At 37.5% G+C, this 27,150-nt stretch overlaps 1 protein-coding gene across 2 annotated transcripts in view; it reads left to right on the top strand.

Moving 5' to 3' along the window:
- Positions 1-27,150, top strand: part of LOC150091555 (lachesin-like) — a 304,077-nt gene that overhangs the window by 237,188 nt on the left and 39,739 nt on the right. For both annotated transcript variants that reach the window (XM_090384559.1, XM_090384555.1), the window contains exons 3-4: positions 10,694-10,901; positions 24,841-24,996. In XM_090384559.1, coding sequence (XP_090240685.1) covers positions 10,694-10,901; positions 24,841-24,996 — 364 coding nt within the window. The remainder of the gene's footprint in view (positions 1-10,693; positions 10,902-24,840; positions 24,997-27,150) is intronic.

The raw sequence follows: 27,150 nt of genomic DNA, 5'->3' as shown, positions 1-27,150 counted from the left end.
AATTACTGTCAAAGTAATGTAACGTTAACATCCATACGAAAAACGTTAGTTTATGGATTAAATCTCTTTTAAACTTCTTTGTCAATTTAAAAGTCCTAAAAAATTCAGGATAAAAAAAAAAAATCTTTAGTGCCATCTGTCGGCGTAGCTCCAAAATGTACAATGATAGTGAAATCTTGAGGTTTGAAATCTTGAGTACTTAAATGGATGGGGACTTCATCCTGCAACTGTCAAAAACAAAAGAACCCAATCTATTTTTATTTTCTGCTCACCAAAAACGACTATCCGATTACGCTTTGAAATTTACCAAACTCTCTTCCTTCGGCACAGTCAGGTAATTTTTTTTTTTAAATAACTTACAATACACTACCCGAAAGTGAGCATCATGGAATTCAGCAGTCTCTTAAGAACTTAAATGTGTACCTCCATAATCTTGTTTCTCCTACCAGTGGGAATATATTTTCAATTTACTGATCCCCTTTAAGACGGTATGCACCTCAGTAAGTCTCCCTCGATAAGGTATCTAATTGCCAAGCTTTGCAATCTGCAACTTCTAAACTGTTTTCACCTGAGCATCACTTAACGCTCCTTACCAATCGGGTCGCACGTCTAAAATCTCTAGTATCGATCCCCACAGTAGAAAGTCGACCCCTTTGGGCCGGAAATATTGTGCTACACTGCTCTGACAAAATGAACAGAACAAGATGCATTCCCGTTTTTTGGCAAATGGGGTAGAGTTCCGTTCTCTGATGAATCCCGCGTTAGCCTACAAACAGATTCTAGACGTTATCTGGAGACAAGGAGGAATGCGGTACCATCCCTCCAACATCGGAGAAAGGGACACTTACGGTGGAGCCGGAATAATGATTAACGGCCGCACCCCTCATGTTTTTGATAGAGGTACCATAACTGCGCAGAGATACTGAGAACAGATCCTCGAACCCTATGTGCGACTTTTTAGGAGTGCGGTTAGCCCAGATTTTCTTTTCATGCACGACAACGCCACTGCACATAGAGCTCAAGTGGTGAAGGAATATCTTGAAACTGAAGATACCCAACGACTGCCGTGGCCAGCACGATCATCAGACTTAAATCTGATCGAACATGTGTGGGACATCCTTTGGCGTTGCATTGCACGCCGACAGCCAACTCCTCAGTCTCTTGGTGGGATAAGGTGTGCGCTGGTAGAAGAATGGGATTTGTTGCCATAGAATCTTATGAATACCCTTTTAGGGAGTGGTTCACTGCTGTTAGGCCTGTTTAGCCACAGGAGGGATCATACATCAGTGTCTCTTCATTTCAAAGCCAACTAGTTTGGCTTTCTTGTATATTTGTAGAAGCCTGAATTTCCGTGAATAATGTACATTCAACCATGCGGATATCTTCACTCTAAACTTAATAATTTCACCCAAATTATTCAGAGTAATGAAAAAGGTAAAAGAACCCGGTAAATGAAGAAGAGTTAAATTAGATTGAAATCTCTAAAAGCAGTCCAATTTTCTTCCCAGTTCGAACGCAGGTATTAGAAAGACACTATTATACAAAATTTTGTGCTCTTTTAGATTCAATACTGCAATAAATCAACTCAATATAGTAAGCACAAGTTAAAATAACTTTAAGATGGAAAGACCTTTCATATCTGACTATATTGGCAAATACTTACACTTCAGAAACCATAGAAACTTCTTAAATGATGAACGAAACTAGACAGATAAGAAAGTACCAAAAAAAATTTAGGAGGGGAGACTTTACCGATGCTCTTTCAGCTAGAGAAACAACCCAAGAAGGTGGTATACGCTTTTCTTATACTGCTTTAGAACTGGTTTATTTATGTATTTACAAAATCAGATATTTAACCGTAATGGAACCCAAGTGTGCTATTAAAGTACCAAACATAAGAGGCTTTCACCAACTCCATTTCAGCGAGGTCGGTTAAATCCTCTTACGAAAGTCTACACCTTTCAGTTTCTTGAGAAAGTATGGATCTGAAGAAATAGTCTAGACAACATTAAAATATATTTTTCGAGTTTATGTGTTTATTAAATCTATGGGGTAATCGAAATGGAAACGCATATAGGTTAATTGATTTCAAGAAGAATCATTTCAATTATGAGTTTTTAAATTTACTTTGACCTACATTGTTTTTTGTCTTCAAGAAATTCTTCAACCCTTTCGATCTGTTCTTAGACAGTGACTGGACGATGTTAAGATTCCCAATAAAAGGGAAGAAGTATCTGTTCCAGTTTAAAACCTGATGACGGCCGTTTGCAGGAAGGAAAACCGTGACATAAAGATCGATTGAAACCTAAGACAGTACTTTCAGACACGTGCTTTGGTAGGCGGACAAATTTGACTCTCGAGCATCAAAGAAAAGGTAGAACGATAAAGAAATTCTTTGCATCTCCTCCGGATGCATCCATAGGGTTTGATAAATAGCAGCGAGCCATTCGGAGTGTTGTACATCCACTTTCTCTCATACAACACACAAATCTTTTCCTTTTAGATTTCGTGTAAAGGTGGCGCTGGATATCAGACGGTTAACAGGCGTTTAGTACGAAATGCCGGTGTCAAAAACAACAAAGGACATTTGTCACGGCTGCCAACCAATATAAAAACACTTGGCATTTATACTCCATGATGTATGCGGGCCAGTTTGGATGCAAAATAAATGTTATTCGACTATTGTAGACAAAGCTGGAGAGAACGAATTCTTTCTGAATAAAGCGAAAGGCAAATCAAAGGCAATCTAAGAAACTCTAAAAGTAATGGAATTTAGAAAATTGAGGGATGAGCGGCAAACTCTCGATTTGTCAGTGGGATTGATTCCGTAATGGGTAGCACTGATTGGTTATCGTTACGTGGAGCCCCCTAGCGGCGGGTTACTGCACGTACCGTTATTTCCGTTCCATGTGAGGAAATATCTTTATACGAAAGAGAATTACTCAAAAGTTCCAAATATCGCCACCAGGTGGCGCACGTTACGTAAAGCAGAATTACAAACTAACGTTAGTTCCATAGCACGTCACCAGGTGATGACACATCATAAAACCATTTTGCTCAACTTTTATGATCCTTGTCTCCCCTTTTCATCACTACTGGGTTATTTTAAAGATAGGATCTATTGTGCAACGTCAAGTCGCGAAGATTGCTATGTTCATCGTCTGTGGACAACATCTGCTTGGTCCAGCGACCAATTGTGCTGCGGTCAACAGCATCATCTCCATCTCTTTTGTAGTTGATCACAGTTGTTTCCAGTAGTGAGGAATTCAGCGAATCGCTGTTTTTAACGGATATTTTAAAACGTGGAAGAAGCCGTGTTTGGCAACTGTTACAGCAATACTATTTGTGGTAAAACAATGTCCTTAGAGCGGGATAAAAGTAACAGTGCTGAAGAATAAAGTAGCTTTATAAAAAAATGTGGGGCCTTGAAATAGCCGTAGAGTATACTGCAAAAAAACCAACTCTTCTTAGTGCAATTATCTGTGTCATATTTGGGAGGCTATTCATTAGAACCATCCGCACCTCGCCTATTTAAATAAACAGGCTAAAATTAGTCCAGACTCGAAGACTTCAAACGCCTTTGGGATGAACTCGAACTGGATCAGTACAGCCCTTTTTCTTCAGCTGAACTCTGTACTGCACTGAAGGAGGAAAGAGTAGAAATTCCCGCTACCTCCCATCAGTGTCGTCCCTGGGGGCCTTAGACCTTATTAATATGTCCATCAAAACTCGTGTTCCAAAAATGATGGTATCCAAATACTTCTGTTGGATTAGTGTACATAATATGGAAGTCTCCTTTTGGAACAGTTTTTTAAAAGACCTAGGTTGGATACGTGGACGAACTTTAATGGCTTTGCTGACAATGGCCGAGTTAATCGGTCTCAGAGATTTCCTTTCAGAAAACTGGGATTTTTAATTCCAATGAGATCATAAAATGCACGCAGTTTGTGGACATAACACGGCGACACCTCATGACTTTACTTTGGCTCTGATTCTAAACACCCCAAACGAACTGCCTGCTAAACAATTTGCTCAAAGTCTTCTATGGTTTCAATTATCGTTATTTGGTAAACGGCACTCTCTAAGAAGACCTGTTCGTTTTTTCTTTCACGTTAAACACCCCAAACGCCACTAATCCTTGAATGGGATTCATGGCGTTTCTATTACCCGCCTGTAATAGAAATAGTTTTGTTTTCTGTTTACCTGATTTTGACCAGAGCCAAGTGGTAGCGCCAGGCATTTGAACGCAACCTTTTATTCAATACATCCATTGTCCCAGTGCAACCTTCGACCTTACATGACCTTTGAGAGAATCGTATTTTTTCCTTCTTTTCTCACACATAAGATCTGACCTGAGATGCTACATTACGGACGAACCTCTCCCGCCCATCTCCCCCAGACTTAATCATCTCTGCAGCGATGGCACGTGGAAACAGAGTGCAAGCGATCTGACGAATGAGGAACGATAATTCAGTTAGGTGATGGAGTTCCCTTCCCCGTAACCTCAGGCTGGCCCGCTAGTGGGCTGGCGGAGTTCGCCGACTATTTATAACGCCTTCTTTACGTGACCGCTGAGAACGCCATCGACTGGTCAACGACGGGGTCATGATCCTAGCGATCTGAACTCCACATGCCCCCAGAGATAACTGAGATATTATCGTTTGGCTGCCGTGCAGCAGACAACTGATCGATATCCGAAGCAGAAAAGACTGACCGACCTCCCGCCCGCCAGAGGCTGTAAGTGACCGCGGAAGGCAGACGGAATCATAATGCCAATAGGAGTGGTGATGGTGGAATAATAGCAGCTAGCTCCCGGTGTCATCTCTGATAAAAACAGGAAGTGGGTTTCTTGTGCCAAATCTTTTGTTGTTGTTGTTTTCCCTTTTTTTTTTTTTGTTAATGAAATGATGAATCTGGTCAGTTTAATTGGCGCATGCGGTTTTCAAGAGGACCCTTTGCAAATCATTGAATAAAATTATTCGTAAAGTTGTCAGTCGCGCATAAAAGAACCAACAATTAGTCTGCCACAACTGGACACCAGAGGGCTCTCTCCTCGGTCACTCCAATCAATGCATCTTTATGTAATGAGAGTTTTATCAAAGTCGGCAATATTTATTTCTTAATTAATTAGATTACGTTCACCGTTCAAAAGGTTCGTGTGTGGTCGTCATGCTCAAAGAGAACTGTCAGAGTTTTCCTAATTGCCCGTTTGAGATGCTACCTAAAGATTTGCCAGTAATAACCGAAAAAAAAGTACAAAAGAAGAAAACAAAATATCGATTTTCTGTCAAGCGAACGATTAACTCCACCAGTCTCATAATGTTTGGTTTGTTGCGTGCTGCTTGATCCTTGTCTCTTTTAACAGAACTTCGGTAATGAATACAATGGCAGAAATTGTCCAACCCCGATAATGTCTTTGAACAAAAAGGATTAATAACGCTGTTTCGTGCATTATTATTATTTCTGTATTAGGGTTAGTGAAGACAACTCGATGGATGGATATTTTTGTCTTCAATTGGACTCTGAAAGGGAAAAAACTAAAATCGTTCACTGCAGCGCATGCGCAGTTAACCGTGCGCGCGATAATTGAGTCAGTTTAAAGCAAAATTATCGTCAGCTGTACGTTATAGGAATCACCACAGTAATGAGCTTAGAGAGGGGGGAGAAGAGTAAGAATGTTTATTTTACTTTTTTTCTTTCTTTTTATCTCACTCTCAATGCGTTGGATGAATAGAAGGGACGTTCAGCAACTTCCTATGGAAAGACCAAAGTTGTTAAATCACTTACTAAATGAATTAGGGGAGGGTATTTCGCTAAGAGCAAAAGCTCCTCCAACTCGCATCTCACGTATGCTCGTGGTTCAGTTAGGTGCCTAAGCTAGAAGTGTTCAAGACTTTCGGTAAATAAATTATGAATGGAGGTGCTAGATGGAGGTATAGAGAGAGGGGGGGACCACTGACCTTATTGTCGTGTATGTGTGCGGGATATACACACGTGCTCTTACCTCAACTTCTTTCCTCAGCAGCCGAGAAAATTATTAGTAATTAAGTTTGCTGGATGGATATACGAAGCTGGCTGACTCACGTATACAAGGCTAGCAAACAGATTGCCTTCGAGCATAAAGATTTCATTACTTTTGCAAGCTTAAACTTCTAAACAAGCAATTTAACGAAGGAGAAAATTTGACTGATCAACTGCTAATTACTGTGTATGGAATGCGCAGAATGCGCATTAATTAACCGGAAACAATAACTGTATAATGAGCGGTAAACTTCACTTAATCATGTATTAGAACAGTGAAACCATAAATAAAAGGATTCAACCCGCTCTCTGTAAACCCAGATCGGCTCCAATTGATAATCATTCACACAAACCGAGGTTGCGTGAGTGGTTATCAATTGGCAACTTAATCAAAATGCCAATTTTGTGTCCAAAAGATTTTGTTTATAATTCGCGTCATGTGACAGCTTGTCTTTTTGATCAGCAGTTCGTGAGCACGTGAAAGCTTTTTTTTTTTTTTTTGATTAGTAGTTCGTGAGCACGTGACAGCTTTTGTTTTTTTGATCAATAGTTCGTGAGCACGTGACATTTAACACTAACGCGCGCGGTTTCAAAAACATTAGAATGATTAAATAGCGAGAAATGTCGAAATGCGCATGTGCAACAGTTATTTAAAGTCTGTATGGTTTTATTAACTCAACAATTACAAGTTATTAATGATTGATTTAGCGATTTCTGAATATTTTTCCTCATAAATCGAACTAAATATCGTTTTTCCAGTAACTACTACTCGATGTAGAAAACGGATATTTGTCTGGCGTTTAATTATCATTTGGCTCTCAGATAATGGAAATAAGTCGGTAATGAACTATAAACAGCAATGGTTGTTTCAAGATGTCTGTGAATGACCCCTGTTTTCCTCGAATCATTACTCAAGTCATCTTTAACATTCATACATTTCTGGAAAGTTGCCAATGTGGGTCCATGTCATTAAACATAGGAAGATTCTAAAAATTTTTATCGGGAAATGAATAGCTTCGTGTAACGCAGCCAAAGAAATTCTATTCGGGACAACATCAGGCACACACACATGCGCACATTTTGTCTTTTTCCAATGATGCAACATTATTATGATGTTCATCATCCGTTTGACATATTGCGGGCTCTGTTGTTCTTTGCCAACATCCCTAAATAGAGCTGTGGTAATTTAGGATAGAGTCCTTTGCGCTTAATGAATGTTTATACGTCATCAATTTCTTTGGGCTCGTTCGAACAAGGAGATCCAGGACGAGAACACTGTTGAAAAAGATGCATTGACTAGTCCCAGAAGTTAAACGAATTTAAAAGTATGTTAGAGGCTACAACTTCTGAATATTGCGATTTGTTTTCAAGACGTGCAGTTCCTAAATAAATTGCTTTTAGAGATAAGAACCCACCCTCATGCATCCAGCCATACATTCGAACAATAACTGTGCCAAAGGAAATCCAATCAGTACTTCCTTTTTGCCACGACTTTCGGATTTTATGAGCTTGTACCATTCTTTGTACGACCTGTTATGCTCCCCCAATGCCCTTCTCCCCTCTGCAAGTCCACCTACGCCCCTTGGAGAGCGCGACGTCACCATGATGGGTTTGTGAATAACTGTGACAGGTCACATAAGAGAGTAAGTTGGCACTTTCCCGTCTTGCACCGTGGAGCCATTCCACGGGAGGGGTAGTTGAGGGGGAGGAAGGGATGGGATGCCTCAGCAGGAATCTAAATAGCGAACTGCCTTTCAATAGCATCCCTGGGCTGTTTCTTTTGAGGTAGTCGCTCGCCTGCATGCAATCACATCTGAAAGGTTTTGCCGAATGTTTCGTTTAGGCAGGCAAACCAGGGCATCGACTGTTTCTTCCGAGCCGTCTTTCGCCCGTTTTATATCGGCAAAAATGCGTTTGTCTGCTTTTAACCCGCGCGTTGGCTCTCTGCTTTTGTAACTCTTTCCCTTGACACATTTAAATGATTGGCTGCGCTTAGAAAAATGGCTTCAAGTGGAAGGGGAAAATACCGCCACTGTTGTCCTCCTGCGGTGACGTTTATCTTAATAAGAAGCCTCGAATATATCTAATACTTTTCCCCAGTCTCCTTTCTTTGTATTTACTTGCTTTCTGTTAATGCTACGGATGAAAGACATTCTTTCACAGATAGATTCTGTGGCGTCATACCATCATCTTTCTTGTGGATGGAACGATTTCCCATCGCACTCTTTGACAACTCTTCGGCTTGGCTGTTTGAGAAGTTAAGTAATTTACGTATTTTGTTTATATTTCGGGCATTTTTTTTGAATATTAAGTACGTACGAAGGCAATAGAGATTTCAGACTAATTCCATCCAACAATTTTCAAAAATAATTCTGAGATTACTGAATAATCGAGAAAAAAATAGTTGAAACAAAGAAATGCGAATAGATAGAGAAGGAGAAAAGACAGAAAGGGCGTTTGAAGAGTTTGTGACTGAGTATGAAGGGTTTAATTGAGGCGTCTGGTAACATGTTACTTTTCAACATAGTCCCTTTTGGAGTCAATACACTTTTGTAGTCGATGTTGCAATGCGTTGATTCCAGCTGCGAAGAAAGCTTTCTTCTGGGGTTCCAGGAATGCATCCATTGCAATAATGACGGAAAATGGATGCCAGCTAGGTATTTTTTTAAATTAGGAAACAGGTGAAAGTCCAATGGCGCTAAATCTGGAGAATATTTGGAATGGTCCATGATTTCAAAGTCGCACTCATTCAGTGCAGCCATGGCAATGAGAGACTTGTGAGTGGACGCGTTGTCCTGGAGGAACAAGACTCATTTACTGAGTTTTACTGGGCGTTTTGTCTTTGATGATTTTATGCAAATGCCTCACAAGGTCTGCGTACTATGCCTCTTAACTGTCTGGCCTTTTCTGAAGGTAATCCGCTAGCAACACTCCATCAACATACGAAAACCCGATACCATCACCTTGCCTGCAGAAGGAATCAACTTGACTTCCTTTGGAGGAGGAGAAGTCCTGTGTTTCCATTATTTGGGATGCTCCTTTGTCTCTGGCTGAAAGTGTTGTACTCGCGTCTCATCCATGATCACAAACCTTTCAAGGAAACTTGCTGCATCTGCTTAAAAACAATGCAAATGTTCACTTGACTTGTGAACTCTTGAGTTTTTGATCTTCTGTCTACAACTTTGCAAATCCATCGTGCTGACACCTTTTTCATAGCGAGAACCTCTGTTATTATGTATACATTCAGGATGAGATGCCGGCAATGTACTGAACTGTCACTCGCGGATCATTCATTTCATGCACACTGTCACCATCTTCTCGAGTAATGGACGCTGCAGGTCTTCTACAGCGTGGTTCATCTTTCAGGCTCTCTCTCTCTCTCTCTCTCTCTCTCTCTCTCTCTTCTTTGTTTAAATTGTGTTGCCCATTTCTCAATCATGGAATATAAAGTGACATCTTCCCTCAATGTGGCAACTATATTCTCATGAATTGTCTTTGGCGTTGATCCCCTTTCTCCCAACTATTGCTGCACGGTGACTGAATTTGTCCATCTTTCCTCATTCAGACAACTTTGTTGACTTCAGTACCTGTAATTAAAAAAACACATTATTGAATGGATGAAACTTCGTAGGTTACTATTTGAAGTTTTTATATTAAAACACAAATCTTTAACAATGTACCGCTACCCTTTCATAATCAGGCCACTAACTTTTCAACACCACCCCACCACCTCCACCCCGCGTAAGCGGTATTTTAGCATATTTTGCAAGATAAAAAACGCAAGTTCAAGCTTCGGGAATCAAAACCCATGCAGCCCTCGCTCGAAACGAGCTAACTCGACTAGGGAAAGGATAAAAAAGGTAGAAAAAAAAACCGGAATAAATGAATAATGTAGAGAAAGAGAAAGAAGATAAGGAGAAAAAGAGAGAAACAGAAGGAAGAAGGAGATAAGGAAAAGAGAAATATATAGAGACAGAGGGAAAGAAAAAGATAGGAAGCAGAAGAGATGGATAGAAAGGCGATAAAGAGAGAGGCAAGAAATATTTAAAACTGTAATTATATTTTACGATTGCAATCAGCAAAGCAACATCTGGGCAAGTGGATTATTTGAAAGATTTCCCTCCCACAGCATCCATCCACCCACCAAAACGAATTGACTTTTACGTACTTGTAGGCTTATGAAATTTAAGATCTTCAAAACGGCCTTACGCTTTTAAGTTCGTTTCCTAAAAGAGTTTTTTGCCAATGTTTGGCGTGGAAGTGTCATTCCCACGGAATATGCTGACACCGTCACTCGCAGGACTCATTGTCCCGAGTCAGCAAGAATTACTGCCGCCGAGGCATCCAAGTGTAAGACAATACGCGAACAGCTTTTCAAATATGCAGATCTATTTTGTGTTGCTCGACGTCAGGTAGCTTCTCCACCTGACAGAGTTTGCTTTATAGATACCGAGTTTTCTCAAGTAAGCGAAATAATATTCCTCTGCGCGTTAAATAATGTCGCTGAAAATTTAATGGTGTTCAAATAATATCAACTGCAGCTTCGAAATTCACACGGAATTTGAAGGAAACTTTAATAATATTCCCCCCTTTGTCTAAATCCTCTATGAGCCCTATTTGTAGACCAATCCGTGGTATCTTAGCTCACTGTATTTGTTTTTTTTTTTTCTAGGTAGCTTGGATTCACACAGACAGACACACCCTGTTGACCTTGCATGACCGTGCCATCACAAGAAACACCAGGTATACGATATCTCACAACGGCTACCGAACCTGGTGGTTGCACATTAGTGACGTAGAAGAGAGAGACAGCGGAGAATACATGTGCCAAATTAATACTTCTCCGATGAAAAGTCAAGTGGGATACTTAGAAGTAGTCGGTAAGTATTCATCCTTCGCAAAAATTTGCCTACCTCTACTAAGAAATCGTCATACCTTTGCATTAATATAATTAACATTAATAAAAATCCCAAATTAATAGATTATCCAAAATTATAGTTAGACGACGGTTAATCCAGCTGTAGACCTTGGTTAACTCAGCCGCTTTGCAAACTGTTGTTTAGTCTATATATCAAAAATTCGCTCTTAAATATTGTGAAAAAGATAACTGCAGGTATATATTTTATACGCAAAACAGAAGTTATGTCCCTTTATATTAACTTCAGTTAGAATAAATTTCTTTCTTTGAATAACTTCAGTTAGAATAACTTTCTTTGAATAACTTCAATTAGACTGAACATTTTCTGACAATGAGTTATCAGCTTCGGAAGCTGTAGGTTAAGCAGCTATTCTCGAAGTCATTAAGTAGTAGTAGTAGTGGCATGTGATGCAAGAAGGCATGTGTATGAGCTTATGCAGCATCAGCCAAAAAAAAAAAAAAAATCACACCATTCCCTCCAAATGCCTGTCCAGTTCCTCCTTAAATTTATTTAACCTATCAACTTCCACAACGAAAGATGGAGATGGAAGTTTGTTCCAGCAATTAACCACTCGCTGGCTAAAGGCAAATTTCCGTACATCTATTCTACATCTGTCTTTTCTTAATTTGAATTTATGCTCACTTAGGTTCTTAATCTGAACAAGTGGAAGGATCCCATCAGAATTCAGCGTGCTCAACCCATTCAAGGCCTTATATACCTCAATCAGATAACTGCGCAGGTGCCTAGACTCCAGCCACTGCAATTTGCAGAACTTAAGCCTCTCTTGGTAAGAGGATCCCTTCATTCCCCTCACCAATCTTGTCGCCCTTCTCTGTACACACTCAAGCAAATCTACATCCTTCCTAAAATGAGGCCTCCAGACCTGTACGCAGTACTCAAGGCGTGGCCTGACCATTGCCTTATACAGAGGGATAATCACCTCCTTTTCCCTGCTAGCAAAATTCTATATATCATTGACAAAACCCCATGACCTGCCCTGGCAGCCTGTCTGCATTGCTCAGAGAACTTCATATCTGACTGCACAATTACTCCCAGGTCTTTTTCATTTTCTACCACCTTAAGTGTAGTACCACACAGTTGGTACGTTTCTCTGGGGTTGCTTCTACCCATATGCAGTACTTTACGTTTGTCAAGGTTAAACTTCAGTTGCCACTTCTTAGCCCATCTGCCCAAATTATCTAGATCCTGTTGCAGTAGCACACTGCCATTACTATCATTAACAACCTTGCCAACCTTTGTATCATCTGCAAACTTCGACATTAAGCCTGATCATATTTTGTATATTTTGTATATTTATCAATATCATTGATAAATATACAAAACAACAGAGGACCCAACACCGAACCCTGTGGGACTCCACTAATAACATTAGTCCACGAAGAGCAGCACCCATTACTTACCACCCTCTGTCTTCTCCCACTCAACCATCCTTTTATCCATTGTAGCAACTTACCCTTAATACCATTCTGCTCCAATTTGTACAATAGTCTTCCAAGTGCAACAGTGTCAAAACAGTTGTTATATGAAGTTATTCTAACAGAAATCGTTAACTTCTCATAAGAGTTGTTCTTATAGAAGTTATAAATAAGGTTCTGACATTTTGATTATACTGATTTACAAAGTTATTCTAATTGAAGTTGTTCAAAGAAAGTTATTCTAATTGAAGTCATTCTCAGTATAATCAGAATATCAGAACCTTATTTATAACTTCGATTAGAACAACTCTTATGAGAACAACGATTTCTGTTAGAATAACTTCATATAGATGCCTAAGGACTTCCGTCCAATATCCATAGGATGCACATTATTAAAGATATTTGAAAAACTCATACACCCAGTGATTATTCAACACTGTTTTGCTCACCGACCACCCTACCTCCACACAGTCCTGCACCATAGGTCCACGACCTCTAATCTCCTCGATACTCTCTTCAGAGCACAAAAAGCCTTGAATGACAGAGCCCAACTGGACATAATCTTCTTCGATATCAAATCTGCCTTCGATACTGTCTCCATTCCTACTCTTATAGGCATCTTAATAGAATATTTCAAAGTATCTAACCAAATTGTCAGCATTCTGAAGCCCTCACTACAGCGGAGACACTTAATTATAGCCAACAGAACTCACCAGAAAACAATCTATGCAACGAGGGGTGTACCTCAAGGTGGGGTGATGTCGACAACCGTCTTTGCAATCCTACTTGAACCATTCCTCGCAAAAAATCCAAATTTTAGTTCCTTCGCTGATGATCTAAAATTCTTGATCAATTCAAAAGACCCCAAACAGATACAAAAAATTAATAATGAAACCTCCAAGCAAATTCAACAGTTAATTGACTTTTTACAGCGAGCTGGACTCCAAATCAACAATGCCAAGTCAGCCCACATGACAATCACGAAGAGGAAGGTCAAGAATGACATTCGAGTTACGGTTATTGGTGAGTCAGTCCCCAGAGTTTCATCTCATACTGACCTGGGACTAACGTGAAATGGAGACTTAAATTTCAAGGAACACTTCCTAAAGGCAAAGAAGAAGACCTATGCTGCTTCCTGGGCTATCTGCCAGGAGCTCGCAGGCTGTCACAACACCAAACTGATTGGGCAATACATTAATAGATGTCTCACACCCTATACCACTATATGCCTCAGAAATCTGGTCCTCTGCATCTACCCCTCGATGTAATAAATTTCTGTCAATGGAATATTGGATTCTGCGGTGGCTGAACCGTCTGGGAGGGAACCCCTTCACCATCTCGAAATCCATTCTCCTAGTCAACCTAGGCATGACCTCCTGGAAGCTCATTGTCCTAAAAAAAAAATCTGTCAACGTTTACCAAGCTGCTAACTCGCCATATTGATGCCCCATCAATAGAAGATATCATCGCACTAACAAGAGGAAGAAATAGAAGCCATCACCCACTTAGGATGAAGCTATCAAACGTGGACTCCCTAAAAGGAATGTTCCCATGTAACACCATTGAACACTTTAACACTTTCTCCATTGATCCGGTAAAGTTTGAAGTCAATGAAACCTACAAAAGCCAAATTATAGACCAAATCTGGACTAAATCACCAGGATTGCTGTGAAAAGTGAGCAGTTTTTATTAGAAATTTGATGATACGAACAATTAAATGCAATAATGTAATGAATATAAATAAATCTGTTATGTCGCTGATAAAGTTGTCAACCTATATATTTAACTCTTCAATTATCAAGATCTATGTTATTTCAAAGTGAATACAATTAAGCAAATGTATATATCTATTTAATAGTTATTATTATACAATAATTATATTGTAAAGATCTGAAAATTTGTACAAAAGTGTATAATGTATATTTTAAAATTTCTGTACACCCTCCTAGCTCACTTGCTGTACAGGGGGTGAACCTTGTGTTAATAAACTGATAGTAAGTAAAACTTAATGACTTCGAGAATAACTACTTAGCCTACAGCTGCCGAAGCTAATAACTCATTGTCAGAAAACAGCTTCGAAATCATGAATGGTTTTTGTTCATTCGAAATTGGAATCTCTTTTATTAAACTGAAGATGACAGGTGTTGAAAAGAATATTGCTGTGCTTCCAAACAGTATGTAAAACTGTTTCAACGAGACCTGATATTATACTTGTATTTATGGGTTTCTCGTTGGTGGGAAGAAGCTCTAGCTTTATGCCTACCAACATTCAACCTCCGGTATTTATTACCTCAAAAAAACAGCCTTCTCACTTGATCCACTTGTGAGATACCTTATTTTTTTCCTTGAGTATCGCATGAAGAGGCTACTTTCCACCATCAGGATAAAATATGGATGCCACGAAGAAGTACCTTCAAACTTTAAGATTTCGAGGTCTGTTTTACAAACGTACATCATCTGAAAGAAAAAGGTAAGGGGAACTTAAACTAAACTCGGAAACCATAATTCCCCTTTGACCGCGAGGATCCATTTGTCACTCTTCATCCCCAGCGTAGAGTTAGTATTTGTTATAGAAAACGTTCATTATTTTCTATTTAATGCTAGTCCATTCTTTTTCCCCTGACTTGTGTAATTTTTCTTTCAATGTTCTGGGAAACTTCTCGATCTACAAATACGATTATAGCTGACTCGCCATATCTCCGCCTTTTCTTTCTTCGTTTTTTCTGCCTCCGTGGAGAAAAACAACTCGTGCCCTAAGAATTTCAGTCGCAGCCAGAAACGCGCACTTAGTTCTTGCTTTAATAAAGCTTTCTTAAGAAACTAGAGAATACTTTCTTGAATTTCTTTGAGTATAATAAATCAATTATATGAAGGCAGTTTTTGCTGATTTTTCTTTTTCTGGTTTAAAATCATCGGTTCACAGTTACACACTAAATCAATTAAGGCTGCAGAAATTTTGATTTATCATATTTGGATTGAAAATTGTCTTTCAATAATTACATTTCCCCCCCCCCCTGTTTTTCAATATTTGGAAAATGAAAAAAAATCAATCTTAGTTTATTATAAAATTTAAACGATTTATTGTTTATGGAAAAAAGTATTTGTAGAATTATATGAAAGTAGCACGTAATAAATTTATTTTTAAAAAAATTTAAAACTTTTAGGACATTGTAATTCCCAGTTGATTCAAATTAATAACATGATAAACGCTGTTTAATGTTTATCTTCATTTTAATCTATTTTATCAGCTTATTTATTGCCTTCTTTTCTAGAATCAATTTAGGTGTCCTTTGGTCGTAATGATGTTAAACTCTAGAAATGAAAAAAATTAAACGAGAGGAAATTTGGAATAGATTTTTCTGCAAATGGGATGTGCTGCTGTTATCAATATTTCATATGATACAGTTCAAATATCACGCTCAGGGGAAATAAAAGTGTCTGTTCTTTTGGATGTTAAACTCTTGGAAAAAAAAAAGATCAGTAGTCATTACATAGACCGTACTATCAGAAGAAATCTGTATTAAAATAACTGCTTTGCTTCTTTTTATGTAAAACGAGTTTGGTAATAAAAAAAGAAGAAGAACTTTTTACAGGATGAATGTCTGGAAAATGAGTCTGCAGACATTTTGATCATTCTTTGAATTGCAGAAGAGTGGTGCCTACCTCATAAATTATACAATAAAACTATCAGTTCAATCGGCAATCTCAGTCGAAAACAAGTCAATGAACTTAACAGTTGGCTTAGTGAAAAAAAAATGGAATTTGCAAGAAATAAAGTGCAAAGAAAGCAAAAATATTAAAATATTTGAGGAAAATTTACTCGTTTCTTGCATACTTGATACATTTTTATGCGAGCAGGAGTACAAAGTTGTAAATCAATGATATGCACGAACAGCTTCTTATATGAAAGATAGCTAATAAAATAAAATGAAAAGAAAGAAATATTAAGAGAAAAAAAATCGCACCTGAAAAGGACAAAATAAAAATGCTGAAAAAAGAAAGTACGAGAAAGAGAGTTCATTTTCATAATTGAACAAGGAAGATGAAAAGTTAAAAGACTACAGAGCATAGTTAGAGTTTCAAAAGAGTTGCAGTTGTGATCGACTCAATAAGATTAATTATAAAAAAGTATTTATTATTGAGTCTAATTAAATAATATTAAATTAAATTATCGATTTATGTTTTAACTGTATTTTTAATGTCTTAAATGTCTCTTTCCTAAGAAAAAGACAGGTTTTCATTAAAAAAAAATCTATTTTTCATATAAAACTTAAACGTGATCCATTTTCATAAAAAATATTTTTCATAGAAAAAGGTTTTAATACATTTTTAGAAAAAACTGTTTTTGCAGTAAAACAATGTACTTAGAAAACACAATTTTCTTCTTCTGTATAATTTTTAAATGAATATTTCATATAAAATAATTATTTTTGGAAAAAAAAAACTATTTTTTTATCCAAAAATTTAAAAAAGGATCAAGTTTTTTGAAAAAAAAGCTGTTTTTCATAGAAAAATAATCTAAAATACGGTTCTCTTATTTCTAATTTTCTTAAATAAATCATACAAAATTTTTTAAAATTATAAGAAAAAATTTCTTAAAAAAAATAATCCATTTTAGAAAAAACTCTTTTCATAGAAAATTTTTAAAATAGTCTATATTTCGAAAAAAGCAATTTTTCATTGAAAAATAATCTATTTAGAAAAATACTATTCCTTCTTTCTGATTTTCTTAAATCGATATTTCATACAGAAAAAAAAAATAATCCATTTTATGAAAAAAAAAATGCAATTTTTCATATAAAAAATCTATTCTTCGAATAAAGTTGTTTTTCATATAAAAATGATATACTTATAAAGTACAATCTCCTTTTCCCATATAATTTTCTTAAATGGTGTTTTTTTAAAAACAATTTTCTTTGAAAAATTTACTCTTCCTTAGGGAAAAACAAAATGTTTTTCCTTCTTCTTTCTTAGAAGAAACAGTTCCTTCTTCGAAAAACTTAGAAATTTGTTCTTTTTACAAAAAAAAAAAAATAAAAAATAAATAAATAAAACCAGTTCGTTCATATTGTTTTAAAACTCGATATAGAATGTGTGCTTTACTATCTCAGCAAGACTACTTATAATCAATGCAATTCATCTTAAAGTTTTTACGTGACACTCCAATGTCACCTTCGTTAATTTTAAGATGCTGGTGCTAATTTTATTTAAATAGAACACCTCCATCCACGTCTGTTGTCACTGTAAACACAAAGCTTTAAACCTTCACTTGAAATAAAATAAAAACTATCAAAATTGATTACCGAACAGGGAAAAGAGAAACAGTTGAATGATTCTGTTTTTGCCGATTCTAAACCACTCTATCTGATTGGTACATTCAGATAGTACTCACATTTGTCACAGTTTGATAGTGAACTAATAGCCCTTGACCTAAAGAAAAATTATCCCGGTTGTAAAACTGTCAACGATCTCGACATTATTTTCTGCTGATTGCATTAGTAAATACTTATTTGCAATCTCTTCTTATGCTAAAAGAATTGGCAAAATCAGGGAGGATCATGCGTCGACATCTCTGTTTGTCCACCGAAAGAGAAATGTTAACCTTAAAAAAGTGGGATTTGAGCTGTAGAGCATAAAGACACGATAAACTCTCAGATGCTAATGGATTTTACCTTATCAGTCTGTCGGCTGGTTGCAACATCCCTTTATCTAACTTATGGTAACAGGACAACTTACCATTGCACGCATCTCGCGACAGCAAAATTGATAATTTCTTTCACACTTGTCGATAAGATTATTTCGCGTCTGGCGCTTCTCCAAGTTAAACGCCACCTGTCAATAACCTTGACAAGATGCCTCACTCACCAAAAGCCAACGTTACGAACAAATCAATAGAGTTTAGCGATGGTGTTTGTGATTCCAACTCTTTTTTTCTTCTTTTTAACTTCTGGTTAGCGAGTTATTTCTCATCCTGCAGCTTGTTAAGGTTAGGAAAGACGAAATGTCCAATTCGCTAGCAAAGCCTGCAACCACTTTAAACTCCAATGACTTCCAGAGAAGGAAAAAATAAAACGAGATTTCATGAAAGAATTATTTTCAAATAATTTTGATATTATTGCCTATTTCAATGATCCTCTTAGTGCCAATGTACCCGAATATTTAGGGACGTTTTTAAAAATACTTTTTAAGTATATTATTTTTATTAAAATATTTTAGAATAACTGAAAAAAAGCATTATTTGTTTAAATACAAGTTAATTAGAAGTATACCTTTTAAAGTATTAGATATATTTTATATATATTTAAGTAAATAAGTTTAGGGTGAGTTAATATACTCGTAAATTTACGTAGTGTGTTTGGATATTACTTGCTCCTGGATACACCTGGCGCCTCATAGCCTTAGTTGCTTTGGTTGATGACGTATTTTCTAGCGTAAGTTGCTTTTATTGATGAGTATTTTCTAGCGTAAGTTGCTTTGGTTTATCACGTATTTTCTAGCATATCTTAGACTCTTTTGTAGAATCGGACTTTGCTGAGCAGCATTAATTAATTGTAATTAATAATTTTATATTAATTGCCTTCAAATTAATTATCATTAATAATGTTTCTCTTTCTACAGTGCTCTTCGGTCCATATCATTAAAAATCTATATATAAATGCGTAATATATAATTTTATCTAGTATTTTTAAAATTAATCGGAAAATTATTTAAATAATTCAAAAATACAGGCTAATCGAAGTACGCTTTTTAAAACATTAATTATGTTTACTAAGAAAATATTAATTAGGATATTTAGAATAATGACGCGTATTTTGTGGTGTATTTTAATACAAGGCTTCATCTTGTTTGTTTTTTTAGCTTGTGATATTCTGTGACGCTTGTAATGAATTTTTTATTCGCAATTATGCTTGAAGAACTTATCCTTCTAGAGATGGCTTTCATTCAAGCGGTGTAAACAATTTTTTTTTAACAGTTGGTAGCCCCCTAATCCCCCTGTTCTTTTTAAAACGCATAATAAGCCGATCAAACATCAGCTAGCAAGCGATGACAGCCACTTTACAAGTTATTCGTTGGAAAACAGATAGACCACGTTCAACAAACCAACTCGCCTGTCACTTTGTATTATACTCCACCAACTATATTTACCTTACAAAACAGTTGTTTGTTTTAGCAATTTTCCTCTTTACCCTTCTTTCACACATCACCCTTCGCCACCTGCTTTTTTTTTTTGTTATTATATTTTCCGCTTACTGTTCTTTAGTTCCAGAAAGGCAAGCCAGAGATCCGTGAAGATAATTCTTCAAATTTTTCACGTTTGTCTGCAGTTCTGTTAACATTAACCGCCTAATTTGCATACGGGGGTGTTGTGATGGTGCAGCTCTGTTCACTTACTGATGTTTTTCCCCCCCCCCTTACTAACGCTTTTATTGACGAAAAGATTCCTTGAAACAACCTTCCTGTGTTATTAACGCGAAGGACTCAATGTAGATAATTAGTTTCTGATTAACAGTCACACTTTCTAGAACTTGTCCAGCATAATTGATGATAATCAAAGCAATTGCAACGTTCTGATTGGTCTCAGAGACTGTTACCAAGCAACACAATTACGTATGTTATTTGTCTTATCCTAGGACTATTTTTTTCTCGGTATCGATTGAAATACTTGGATCTTTCTGTTTGATTATTCGAAGATTCTTCGAAAACAAAATCTATTTATTTCCTTACCGAGTGGTGTATTGTTGCCGGTGTCGTGAATAAGAATGTTTTCAGTTAGCCTTGTTTGTGACACGAGTCTGATAATCCTTCTTCTTCATCCATCATCCCATGCGATGAGAATGCATTGATTATATAACTCCTGGCGTATTCACAATGTAGCCCAATTCATCCACATAATGAATAATGCACTAAGGTAGTGAGTATGTATTTATTCCTTTGAAAATTCCATTTCTCCGATAACACCCTTTAAAAACAAAGAAACAAAAATACGTGGTATGTTCGCAACGGCTCCAGCGCACACACCAAAAAAAATTCATTTTCTTAATGCCTCGTGTGCTCCTTCGCTACCACTTTTAGACGTTTGCAGCCAATGCTCTCTTTAATAACATTTCCACTGTTTTACTGGGTTTACATCTCTTCGGAAGAGGGATGGAAAGTTGAAGTACTTATCCCCCATTCAAGCTAAGACCAGAAAGTTGAACTAAACTTCTGCCTTAAGGCGCTCAATACGTGTTACTAACTTTATCATACACAGATAAGTTACAGGGCCGTGGATAATGAAACTACGTTACATTTTGTAGAATAACCTTAAATATAACCAGATTTGCATTGTTTCTTTCTTACTATTTGCTTATTCGGAGATTTTTCTAAGATTCTGCGAACGGTAAAGTATTTCTGGAAGCTATTACCACGATACATCTAAAAGATTTTATTTCCACTCTTCCACACCGAAATAACAGGACTATTTCGCTATCAGATGGATGCACCGCGTATAAAAACCACGTACATACATCTAAAGAGGTCCACAAGCCAAAATCCATAGATACGAATCACTGACGATACTCATTGGTCTCGAAACAGCAGATCTGGGCATGACAGCATCCTTATTCCGATGAACATTCCCATTTCACTGTGCACAGTCTTTTTTATCTTTTTTTTTTTTTTCGTTCATTTATATCACCCCCTCCCCCTATAACAAAAAACGCTCAGCTAAGTTTAGGCAACGCATCGTTAGTCTGCGAAATGGAACGCAAACAGCGGACGATGGCTTCGCATCGAATTGTGGACAGTGCGGAATAGTTTGCCTTTGTGCATGTTTTGTTGCTATTAAAATGCTAAGCCTATCAGATTTTCAGGAAAAAAGATTTAAATTGATTTCTTCGCATCCCTATCTGTCCATTTCATTCGATTGTCATTTTTTCCCAGACATCCCACAATATTTCGCAAACCAGTGGGGGGAAAAGGGAGCAGCTAAAGCGAGGGACGTCATTTTCCGCCTTGGTGACCATCTTGTACATAGGGTTTGAATAACTTAATTATTAGCTAACAAGTGCTGTCAACGACAGATGCCGTTACGGACTACATATCTTGTTTCTTGGCGGAAACAAGTCATAGGGCGTTGTGTATGAAAACGTCAGGGATGTTTTTGTTGCACGAAATCAGACCTCGCAGCTACAAGCTAACAGAGATTAAGTTTCCTCCAATTTAATATCATCTTTTCCACTGCTGAAAAACTGATTTGCATGAATTTGCTGGAAGACATTCTTTGGAATAACACAACACCGGTATAAACTGGGCTGAAGTCCCACATATTGATCGGGTTTCTAACATTTCAAACTACAGATATATAATACTCAGTTGGACATAAATGAAAGAACGGTGCTTCTCCTTGTACGCCCTGTTGCACTATCTTAAAATATTCACTGGACACACCTTTTCTTTCCTCCAGAGAGAAAGCGAAACTGCAGAATTAGTCTGCGCCTCAACTTTAGCATTAACTTTAGTAAAGGCATGTGATGCAAGAAAGCAAGCTTATATAGCATCAGACAAAAAAAAAAAGAAGCTATCAACTTCTACAACGACAGATGGAAGTTTGTTCCACCAACCAACCACCCGCTGGCTAAAGGCAAACTTCCGCACATCTATCCTACATCTGTCTTTCCTCAATTTGAATTTATGCCCTCTCAGACGATTATTCTGAGCAAGAGGAAGAATCCCATCAGCATTGAGCATGCTCAAACCATTCAAGGCTTTATACACCTCAATCAGATCACCTCGCAAGTGCCTAGTCTCCAGACACTAATTTACAAAACTTAAGCCTTTCTTCGTAAAAGCAACCCCTTGTCCCATTCACTAATCTTGTTGCCCTTCTCTATACTCGTTCCAGCAGCTCCACATCCTTCCTAAAATACGGCCTCCAGACCTGTACGCAGTACGCAAGGCGTGGCCTGACCACTGCTTTATACAAGAGGATAATCACCTCCTTGTCTTTGCAAGAAAAATTCCTATATATCATTTACAAAACTCCATGACCTGCTCTGGCAACCCGTCTGCACTGCTCAAAGAACTTCATATCTAACTGCACAATTACCCTCAGGTCTTTTTCATTATACTCCATTACTCCACTATACTCTGGAAGGTGGAGTATAGTACCACACAGTTGGTACGTTACTCTGGGGTTACTGCTTCTCATATGTATTACTTTGCATTTGTCAATGTTAAACTTCATTTCCCACTTCTCAGCCCATCTGCCTAACTTTTCTAGATCCTGTTGCAGTAGCACACTGCCAAACTTTGTATCATCTGTAAACTTTGATATTAAGCCTGATATACCTTCATCGATATTATTGATAAATATACAAAACAACGATGGGCCCAACACTGAATAAGGGACACCACTAATAACATTAGTCCACGAAGAGCAGTGCCCATTTACCACTCTGTCTTCTCCCACTCAACCATCCCTTTATCCATAGTAGCAATTTGCCTCCAATGCCACACTGCTCCAATTTGTGGAACAGTATCAAAAGCGTTTATAAGATCCAAATATATGATATCAAAGTTATTCTTTGCATCCAGTTCCTTTGTGACCATATAGTATCCAACTTACAATCGACCAGCTTCTCTCAATCCACATTAAAGACTGCCGTAATTCTTGTGTGTAAGCTTAAATCGCAAAAAAGTCCCTTAACGTCCATAAAGCTGGACGTCGATTATCCGAAACCCCAATAATCCGAAACGACAGATGGCGTCACTCACATTCTTTGGCATTTATCAGTTTAGTCTGCCTACCGAATTTAACAATAAAAAAAATAATATTTCCCCACCCCCGTCCTTTTAAGGTAGCTGAGTGAGCCTGTTTACTTTTCAGTTCATTCTTTGCGTGCCTGGTTTTACATATTTACCGGTACGAATCTCTTCTGATGTTCTGAACAGCTGAAACCTTTAACCCCTTTTAAAGAATTGTTGGCTTAGAAACCGGCAGATGACTTGTTCACCCCGACGTCATGTTTGGTGCATTTGCTGCAATATCACCTCGACTATTGTCTCTTAATTCACGTAGGCCACATCGCTAAAGCCAGGAGATAAAAGGATTACCGGAAACAAGGGAGCCTAAGAGGGGCGGATTGAGATTATTATTTCGCAACAGTCTTGACGGTGGAAATATTGAAAAGGGAGAATAAACAGCGAAGGGGGGGGGGAGGGGATGTGAAACGCACGATATTGAAATAACCAATGCGCTCACGGACGTATTCGTTGTTATTACTTCTACCCATTCGAAATATCTTCTCGTCGATCACGTGACCTCCCCAAAAAAAAAAAACAGGCTCCGCTGAAGGAAGTTGCATCCGTACATACCCCGAGGTCAAAATTACGAGATGGAGTTATGTCGGATCGGGACTGAGGATAGGAAGGGGGTTTAGAAATCTCATAATGTACGGAATGTTTGCTTGCATCACTCGCTTTTAATCAGAGCTTCTGTTTGCTTAGCGTTTCCATGCAGAGCGTCGAATTGGAGCAAAGCTGCGGCAGTGGAGACCGCCATAAGAAGTGATCTCACTCGAGGGCATCTCTCTCTTTCTGTCTGCTCGCTACCCTCTTCTATCTATGCTTATTTGCAGTAGCTGTCGGAAGATGTTCGATCCGAGACACCCAAGCACTGCAAGATGCATTTTTTTTTTCCAAAGCGATTTTTCTTCTTTTGCTAACTATTCGGCTTTATTAAATAGCCAAATCAGTCTTCCAGCTGCTTTTCGGTAACTGTCAGAGACTGGCACGTGTCCCCCCTCCTCTCCTCTCCCATCCCTTCCATCTGATTCCTTTTGGTTATTTTGTATCATTACTTCAAAATGTAAGGTCACGTACGAGCGAGCCTTATTTTGCACTACCTTTTATCTTTCTCTGTTTCAATTTTATTATCTTTGCTCATTTACACTTATCTGTTCTTTCATTTTATTCGATCTTCGACCCGTAATGTTTTTAAACTTCCAGTCTTTTAAGATGGCCTACATTCTCCCCAGTCCTCTTCACAATAATAAATAAAAAGCTGCTCAGGGCATGGGAAATGCATTAAAGTTAGTCCTAGTAATATGTTGCCTACAAATCATTTTGGTGTTCCACCAACAATCGTGTGGCACTCAGCATCCCGTAGGAATACAACGACAGAAGCTCCTGGTGCTTCCACTTCGAGTGATGGTGGCATTTAAGCGAAAGAGACAGAATTTAGTGACGTCACACGTGTTCCATCTTCCTGTATGCACATGAGAATTTTCTTCGGAAAGTGCACTCGTTGAAATTGCCTTGTACAGGGGTTTTGTTAGAATAAATATAAATTCTTATTCGCTCTATAATATTCACCGATGAGGGGAACTCATTATTTTTAGCCGCGAGTTCTGTGCAAAGAAAACGGTGGACAGGAAGCTCCTACTGTAGCGCTCGTTTCAGTATTTTTCTCTCTTTTCTTCCAGTTCCTCCAAAGATAGACGAAGAATTCACAAGCTCAGATACAGATATCAGAGAGGGAGGTGATGTCAGCTTAAAATGCCGAGCGTCCGGTTCTCCAGCGCCGAAAATTAAATGGAGAAGAGAAGACCAGAAAGACATCCCTTCTGGGATGAAAATAGGTAAATAATGTCACCCGAACTAACGTATTTTTATTAGCATTGCCTTCTCCACAAACTCTATTTCTCTTTCTGTGTTCTGTTTTCTTTTCCTTTCACTGTATTTGTTTTTTATTTCAGAAACAGTCTCTCTCCCCTTTTCTTTCTCTCTCTCTCTAATTCAAACAAGATCACGCTGCACCCCTCCACTACACGAAGTCGAAGTAGTAAACACTTTCATTCTCTGAGTGCTAGTGCCTGAAAGCGGTTGCATCCAGGCTTCTATGCCAACAAGGCCCTGCCTAGATGATATTTTTGTCTTGTTCTGACAAGGAACAGCACGCCATATTGTAGGAACCAAATCTCTGAAATACCAGGTCAGTCTGCCAGTGACCCTTGAGAAGTTGTCAAATATATAAATAAATGAATGAATGAAAGTAGCCGAATGGTCAGTGTGGGAGTACACGCGTTTTTGTTGACTGTTGTGCTAGCCGACTTGGCTGCTAAATGCCGTAATGATTATATTCTTGTCACAAGTACGCTATAACACGGAATGTATTTGTTACCATATCGATCTACGCTTAAAATACTGGCAACGTGTCAAGGTTCTACTAAACCCCATCTTCAGAGTCAAAATAGTTAGTTTAAAACTTTATAGCTCGTGTCGAATATAAACAGGAAATTGCATATACGTCTTTTGTCGTAGTACGTAAAAAAAAAACAGAGAATATAATAATCTACAAAAAAGTGCAACCTGACTGAAGATTTCCTAACGTTTTCTCCACTAGAAGGCGCAACATACAATCGGCGCAGACATTTTTATTCTAAACGGATAAAAATGGATGTTGGCACAAATAAAGTCTACTACACAATCGTTAATATCTACCAAAACGTCCTTCTTAAGCACTCGGAAAACTTTCAAAACAATTGAACTCAAGATTGCCATAAACGCTAAGACCCTATTTCGGATCTGCAAAGGAAACGGTCTTACCATTACGCCAAAAGAAAAGTTAACTTTTTAGTATAAACAAAAAACTTAAATATTACAGAGATTTTTTTTATCATTCTCAGAGAGAGAGAGAGAAATTATTTCAGATATAAAAGCCAATTCACTGAAGCAATGATGCGAGTTAGAAAAAGATTCAGAGCCTGCATTCTTTGCGATAGCTTTTGATAATAGCATTTCGAAAAGAACATTGCCATTCTTAAACTCTAGAGATAAACTCCCCCTCCCCCTCCTGTTTTCTTTCTATCCAATCTACATTCCCATTCGTTGTTCATAAATATTAAGTTTTTACCTTCGTGGAATACATCCCACGTGAGCTTTCCCCCATTTTTGTCCGGGGTTGCACGTGAGCATTAACCATTATGTATTATTCTAGGCTGTTACTAGCCAGGCCTAACTTATTACACGACCACATGCACCAAGACTGTAAAACAATCTCGGATATTTCGGTAATCTTAAACTTCCGAGAATTTCTAGAGGATAAATTACACGTACCCACACAAAAAGAGAAAGAATGTGAATATATTTGACGTAAACCTTGTAATAAGAAGCTTTAGATGCAAAGATAAACGTTAAAGTTACTGTCTCTCTTCCGAATTAAGTTAGATTTCATTACGAATCTTGATAGTTAAGCAGAACTAACTAAATAAATAAATTGTTTATTTTTAATACGTTTTTTTTTTTTTTTTTTTTTTTCATTTTGTTTTCAATTGTGGATGCGAGTTAGAAAATTAGTCAATAAAATTTGATCCATTTAGAAAATTTCTCGGCTTAATACCAAGAAACTTTCTAAAATTATTTTAATCCATGATTAAACCAATTTTTATAAACAAAAATAGTCTCTTGAATTTATTTATTCATATATATTAAATTTATTTTTTAAGTTTAAGGTGTTTATATATATTTCAGTTTGAGGGGTATTGTACAAAAAGCAATAAAACTGAAATTTGTGAAATTTTTATTGGCATAATGCCAATAAATCATGACGAATGAATTTTTTGGCATAATTCCAATAAATCATGACTGAATGAATTTCTTGGCATAATGCCAATAAATGTGTATACTAATTTAAATACAGGATAAACGAATTGAGGAAGATATTTGAATTTTTATAGAAAGCCATTATCTATTGATTTTATTCTTATACTTATCACATTGTTTTAAACCTTTTT

The sequence above is a fragment of the Mastigoproctus giganteus genome, chromosome 1 (genome assembly GCF_048544385.1).
Source record: "Mastigoproctus giganteus isolate SK-2022 chromosome 1, ASM4854438v1, whole genome shotgun sequence".
In the NCBI taxonomy this organism is placed as follows: domain Eukaryota; kingdom Metazoa; phylum Arthropoda; class Arachnida; order Uropygi; family Thelyphonidae; genus Mastigoproctus; species Mastigoproctus giganteus.
Note: the sequence above shows the minus strand (reverse complement) of the source record. Positions and strands in the feature narration are given on the sequence as shown.